Below are 7,448 nucleotides of genomic sequence, written 5' to 3'. Positions count from 1 at the left end.
AATGGATATCCCCCATCAATCTCCCCTCTAACCTCTAGTGATCAATTGCGGCAAGCATGCCTCAAACCTACTTTGGCTAAGGATTTAGATGGGCAGTGTATAAGCCTGATCACCCACCACTCAACTTGACAACTGAAAAATACATATATTTGGACAATCACGATGTAGTTTAAATTATTCATTTATTCTTGTTACTGACATTTAAAGTTATTCTTGCAGGGACACTTCTCCTCCCCACCCATTCATGCTTGACCTTCTTGGTCTAGGGTGTATCTTGGGAGATTTGTATGTGTATAATGCATTTCAACATATCAACCATAATTACTTACTCAAGTCTGATTCTTGTCTCGATGGCATATGGATTATACCACTATACAAGTTAGATTGATGTCTCATGAATTATATCAGAACTAGCTCCATATATATATTGTACACGATATGCCTCTTGGGCTGTGATTGCTAAGAAATTAGGAGGTAAAAAGAATGTCAATTGATCATGATTGTGCGAGTTTGTATGATATCCACCACCGATGTACATTAAAAGAAAAATAAATGAAGGGAAATAAAATAGTTTTTTATGCTCTCTGCATCATTATACAAAGTCTTCGGATAAAGCTAGTATTTCTTATCCATGAATTGTGGATACAAGATAACATGATGATCATTCACTAACATGGAATATAACAATCTTGGAAATAACTAGAGAAAGGAAGAGTACATGTGAAAGTAAAACTGGGGCATATGGTAACATGACCTAAGAATTGATATTCACATTCAGTGATTGTGGCATGTCACCACAAGCTTCAATCACACGATTTGTTTTCTGAACTGTTAACAATCGCTGTGGCTAATTTGTAGCTTGGGGGTATCGTATGTGCAACAAGAATGATGATATAACAACATCCGTATGATAGATGATATGCTATGAACTTAGAGTCTTTTACTTATGAAAAGAGGAGAGAGAGAGAGAGAGAGAGAGAGAGAGAGAGAGAGAGAGAGAGAGAGAGAGAGAGAGTCCTACATTAGTAGCAGAAATGTTCAAATATATCTCCGCATGCTCCCCTAGTTATAAGAAAGGGAGTGACAAAGTGTGATCATCCATCGGTCACTAGTAACTCCTAAAAAATCTTTAAAAGAATTTCAAAAAATGATTAAGGCCGATATTAAGTTGACAATTTGCTCAACGTCATGGAGACGACAAAAGACATAAAACTATACTTACTCAAGGTTGATATATATATCAAATATGATATATATTGGCATCATGTTATTTGATGTTACCTATAACTGTACATACACCTATGCCTATATGTATACACGTGCATGTGTAATTTAAATCATGTGATTCTTTTTCTTTCAATATATTATTTTATACACACGTGTACATATGTATGTCCAACTCCATACATGTAGGAGCAATTATAGGTGTTAAAATATCATGGTCTTAGTATATATAGATTTACATTCTGTCAACAACTTAATGCTACAAAAATAAAGAGAACGCAACGTCTCCCTTTTTAATAATTGTTTAAATGTTTTCTTGCATTAAGACCCGACTAGGTAGCTCATGATTGTCCAAGGTATATTCCATGTTGCCTAGCCATTAAATCCTTTATCAAGGTGGATAGAGCTCATACCTGATAATCTGCCAATGGACCTTTTGTTTTGGTTCCCCTTTCCTTAAATCATTTAGCAATGCTTCCCCCCTTCGTCTGCTCCTGCATCCAAAATAATATTTCCATGATAATAACATATTCCTCCATTTTAAATCAGGATAGCTAAAAACAAAAATAACTCATAATTGTCACAACAGCTAACCACCATTACACTATCATTTATCTTCAAATATAAGCATTCATTTTCAGTTGAAATAGCAACGAACAACTAACAAGTCATTTTCATGTGAATCAAAATGGTTAACCATAATTTCCATGTCACAAGATCATAACATCTGATTGTTTTAACTTTTAACTAACCAGTTGCCATTCACATGAACAATAATACAATGGCTATAAGGTTATTTTAAAAGAGTAAGAATTTGGGATGTAACATACTTGTACCAAATGGGAACTATGAAATGGAGCATGTATATCCATTAACATTGTGATAAGGAATCACAAGACTTTTTGGGAGAAGCAACATTATTTCTCCCACAATACACCACAAGATGTTGTTGAGGTGCTTAAATGGACCACCATAGTTGCAGAATATGCATGAAAACAATTAGGTGAATGGTATTTAAAAGTTTTAAGAAAGTATAATTTGCAGAACACAAAACTCCACACCCATGTGGTAGTATCCTCATCATTAGTGCCAATCAGAAAGCTCATCAAAAAAAAAAAAAAAAAAGGTAAGGTGGTTTTATAGTCCACGACACTATGCCATAGTTTTTGGGTTTACATATGGTGACAGTGATATGGGACTACCTTGTACTCTTTTTCGAGAGGCGCTTGGCGCTACAAACGAGGCGTACATACCCTACCCCCCAGTGGGATTTGAACTTGTGACCTCTCTTTCAAGAGTACAAGTTCTCCACCACTAGGCCAACTCAGGCTGTACTTTCAAGGAGATTGCATGGAAGCATGTCCAGGAAAACAAATTGATTATGAAGGCTCTATGAGCTGTTCCAGCAAGTACAGTGCACTGAAAGTGTGAGTCAATTACTTAAATTTCTCCTAAGATATGGAACAATGAAGATGCTGGATAAGAGAGTTGGAGGTGTTTCAAATTCGTCACATTTTCACATCAGAAACTGCATATAGTGTCCACCAGTTCAACTAATAGAAAATCACGCATATGGGATTTGAGAAAAATGAGAAAGACTGATATTGAAAGATTGACTACTGTGGAACACATATTAGAGTAGTACTTTTCTCCTAGTCGAGACATACTTGCAACTACAAGCTATGAAGAAAAAGGAGCTACAGCTGATTGGGAAAAGAAAATCAAAGTTTTTCAAAACCTTTAAAATTCTAGTTAATGTTCACGATGTGATAATGATGGAGGTCGACATTTAAATATATGTGCTTAAGCAATTTTGCACCTTAATGAAGAAAGTAAAATGAGATAAGACTTACTCAAATGGCCCAGATCGAATTCAAAGTTAATAGAGGCCAAGAGGATGAAGATTGAAAACCACTTCAAGAAATCCAATATGTTGTTCCTTGTATGATGTTATAGGCTTAAAATCTCCTTTTGTAGATAGTGACTTTTGTCACTTTTGGGCAAGGTTAAAAAGTTGACCATTTTTGCCCAAAATCTTGAGGCTAATTAACCTTCTCAAAATGCATAAAAATGAGTTAGTTATTAACCTAGAATTTGCATTAGTTATTCTATAAAGTCTATAAATGCAAGGCTATTTGTTATGAAGAGAGGGAAACTCTATGAAGGGGAAATGCTGGAGAAATTTGTAAAGGGACTTCTAGATTTGCATTATACTGTTCTTAAACTTGTATATCTTCAAGAAAATAATGAAGAACTCATATATTCATATGTCTTGAATGTGTTCATTGTTTATTAATTCAGTTACTTCTCGTTTATTGAATCAGTGATCTCTTGTGTAACAGTGCAATATGATAGTCTTCCTATTCTATGTACTAAATTTGACAAAACGTATTCATTTCATAGTATCTTGTAATGAATATATCAAAATAGCATATCTTTTTGTATGTCAAGGTTTGTTATTCATGTTTTGTCATCATTACATTTATCTACTTAAAATCCCCTTATAATCAGTTATCCACTGTGGAATCCCATTTGGTATGCATAGGTTTATCATTGGGGTTTCCGTTATTCATTTAGTTTAGTTTTATGCTTTCTTCTTTCGTACTTGTTGGTGAAAAGTACACAAAAATCCCAAATAGCCACATCATAAGAGGGAGCTGCCCCATTCAAATGCAGAGGAAGATTGCAAGTTGATAGTGATCAATTGCAGTCTCTCCAACTGTTGGCACAATTGTCACTGTTCACATGGCGAACAGGGTCAATTTCAGAGACAATCTCACAGTGACAAATCTGTTTACCAACAGAGCACAAGCATTAATAATGATTAACAGGCTACAGTGAATGGGAAGTTTGTTGAGGGTTGCTAATCATTGACCAACTATTTATTTGGAGTGATATTACAAAGTGATGTCTCTTGGAATATTACTTTTACTTATGATTTGGTCTTCCCTACGTCATTGTTTCCCTTAAGAGATGGCTGGGTTGGGTATGGTGTCTGCGTTGTATCAATCACAACATTTTCCCTTTTCTATAGCTGGTATAAATTTCTTTTTATATATTATAGCAACTTGTACGTTACTTCTTACATGATAGAGTGTGTTCTAATCTCATTTTTTTCTCAGAAACTTTTGCTCTCTAGATCTACAGTGAAATATTTATTCTTTTAAGCTTAAAATAATTATCTGCACCTTTTTAGTATTAAATGCATTTGAAATTAGTATTGAAGTCTCTTTTATGTCTAGTGTATACTTTCTTTTGTGGCAAGAATGTCACTTTCGTTGTTTCTGTTTTTTCAGACCATTGCATTTTTTTATTTCTGACCTTTTTAGACATTATAAATTTGTACAGGATGTAGAAGACAACAGTGGGGTTGGAAATGGTATGCAGCATGCAATGTAGTATCAAATTGTGGGATAAAAACAATCATAACATCTGTTGTCTCATTCACACAATGATACTGATACCTGCCGTCATGTCATGTAAGAGACATAACGAATCTTGTTCATCTTTTGACTCGTTTATAAGCCTAAAGAAATGATTCTCCTAGTTGCAATTGTATGGTTTCAGCTTTTCAAGCAATAAAGTAATTAATCCATGTGCACTTGTAAATTGCACTCCAAGTCTATGCTAGGTAGAAAAAAGTAATTTTTGTGTAGCGAAAAGTCATAAGATTTCCTAATGGGGGGTGATCAGATCTATTAAATACCGTCAAATACTCAGATCTGACCTGGAGTGCAATTATTATACCGCAGCTTCAGTGATACAAATCGAAGTTCTTGGTTAACGCCATCTCTAGTGTTTTTAATGTATTAAATTGTTGTTTCAGTTACAGTATTGGAAATTGGGACAAATAGAAGTGTAAGGAAAGGGATGTGGGATGTCAAATGAATAATGGGGTAAAAGTGTTAGAAGATCCATTTTAAGATGTAAGATAGACACACTTAAATGTGTGTACAGGTGGGCCTTATTTTTCAGATATTTTTCTTTCACCAAGTCATGATGTTTGATTGAGACTGGAAATTTAAAGCTGGATTTTGAAAAATTTGACAGTGCATATAGGTTTTTTGCAGAAACTTAAAAATAATAAAACAGACTCATTCTATTTGACTATGGAACAATTTGGTAGTTTTGTTGGTTTACTAAACTTCGTAATTTTTTTTTCCCTTCAATGATAAGTTCCAGTGGTGAACTTTTAATGTCCCTGATTGTTATGCATGTGTCTGTTTGGTAGCATTTGTTTTTAAGATGTCTTTCTTTTTTATCTGAACATGATTTTAATCTGATAATTATTTAAGTATAATATTGCAGTTTCTTTACATGCAAACCTCTTTTGATTGGCAGATGCATGTGGATATGCTGACATTAGGTACCTTCAAAATTTGTGGGTTTATATTTATAAGCTGCACGTTTGTTCTCAAATATACCTTGACATTCTTGTATGAAATTGAACTACAAATGTTTGAAGAAATTTGAATTGATTCTTTCCCTTATAACTCTCAGAGAGTTGAATTAAAAAAAATGCTTCTCTCTTGTTTGAAATTTTAATTGATTTAATTGATTCTGGCTCCTGTTCATTGCCTGAATTGTTCAGTGCTTTTGGAGATAGCGGATTCCATTTTGAAGTGTACATTTAATCTATCAAATTTAAGGTTTCAAGTTTGGTTAATAGGATAATTCATCTAACTTCCATGATCAGAAATATCTGTTGTCTGACCCATTGATTTCCAGATGTCTAAAGTCATGAGTCATGTTGACTCACACTTCTAGATTATTTTACGACAACCAGATGAGACCCCAAAGGAGTATGAGCCCACAATAAAAATCATTCCGAGCGCTATGTTCCATGGCATTTTAGGGATAGAGACGGGAATTGCAGGGAATGCATTTCAGGGATGGCAGTGTGAGGGCCTTATTCTGGGGATGGTGGAGGTGGGGGAAAACAATATTACACGTGTGTGTATCTATATATGTATAGAGAGAGAGAGAGAGGAGGGGGGGGGGGGGGGGGCTCAGAATAGTATACAGTAATATTTCAGCAGTATAATAGTTGTTTAATCGTGACAATAGTATATAGCAGAAGCATATTATTTGAAAAAATAGTTGATTGTTTTAATTTTCATGTTCTCAAAATTAAATTTAAATTTAAAGTTTTAATTTCAAATCTCAAATAGTCAAAATTTTAAGTACAACGATGCTTCAACCAGGCTATCAATATAAAATAACTGAGTTTGTGTCTCTTGGGTTGAAGTCATTAATCTGATGAGATCTTGACCAATCCTGGTTGCACTTTCTTGTCAATTTATCTAACATCTTTAGGATCAACATAATAATGTGTTTGTAGAGTCTGTCGATAGTAGTATATTGGTTTTGATGTCTCAAGGCATTATGGACTGCAACTAGATTCCTGTTCGTTTAAAGGTAATCACATTCCTTGTGACTGAGTGGATGAAGGCATGGTGGGTCAATTCCTCTCAATCATTGCAATTGTGGTGTGTTCTGACCATGAAATCTTTAGCATTCAATGGGGTTTTTCTTTGGAAAAATGGCTATATCTATCCTAGCCTTAGGTTTGCTGAATGTAATATCTTAAAGATTGGAAAGTTGAAGCCACTATTGTTGAAATATGGTTGGCTTCTTCTTGTTATTCTCCAGCAAGCCTTTATAATACTATTCATTACCTTGTCATCTTTAGAAAGAAGAATTTGAGAGTGAATCACTTTGGATAAAGAGTATACACAAACATACGAAGAGAGGTGTACAATGTTTTCAGCCATTGTGACAATAGGTTTGACATGCTTTTCACAGAATTGTAAATTGAGATCCTTTACACAAACTGCTTGTCTCATTTGATCCAACATGTTATTAGAAGTCTCAGAATTCTCTTTATTACAATTAGTCTCTATCCACAAACTTGATTACCCCTACAATAAATGGTACAATAGAGTATATATTTGCAAACAATTTTTACAAATTGTGACATTAACACTATTAAGAACCTTTTTTTTTCCACTTTTTTCCCCCATCTTGGTTGAGCCTGCTTCTACCCTACACAAATCATCATGGATTGTAGAGCATTTTGCACATTTAACCTCCTAACAAAATAAATAGCCAACATTATATTTTATCATTTAGTTTAAGGACTTCCTTTCTTCGAATAAGATTCTCCCAACAAAATAAATAGCCAACATATCTTGTGTCAATTAGTTTAAGGATTTCCTTTCTTT

The 7,448-nt window shown here is 34.2% G+C and overlaps 1 protein-coding gene across 4 annotated transcripts in view; it reads left to right on the top strand.

Annotated features, from left to right (window-relative positions):
- The window catches only part of LOC149552859 (E3 ubiquitin-protein ligase RHF2A-like), a 74,651-nt gene extending 69,309 nt beyond the window's left edge, over positions 1 to 5,342 (top strand). For all 4 annotated transcript variants that reach the window (XM_089788384.1, XM_089788386.1, XM_089788387.1 and 1 more), the window contains one exon: positions 4,573 to 5,342. In XM_089788384.1, the coding sequence (XP_089644510.1) occupies positions 4,573 to 4,623 (51 nt within the window). In that variant the 3' untranslated portion in view covers positions 4,624 to 5,342. The remainder of the gene's footprint in view (positions 1 to 4,572) is intronic.
- The last annotated feature ends 2,106 nt before the right edge of the window (positions 5,343 to 7,448 follow it).

The sequence above is a fragment of the Cupressus sempervirens genome, chromosome 6, assembly GCF_028749045.1.
Source record: "Cupressus sempervirens isolate cs-2001-9-10 chromosome 6, ASM2874904v1, whole genome shotgun sequence".
Classification (NCBI taxonomy): domain Eukaryota; kingdom Viridiplantae; phylum Streptophyta; class Pinopsida; order Cupressales; family Cupressaceae; genus Cupressus; species Cupressus sempervirens.
Note: the sequence above shows the minus strand (reverse complement) of the source record. Positions and strands in the feature narration are given on the sequence as shown.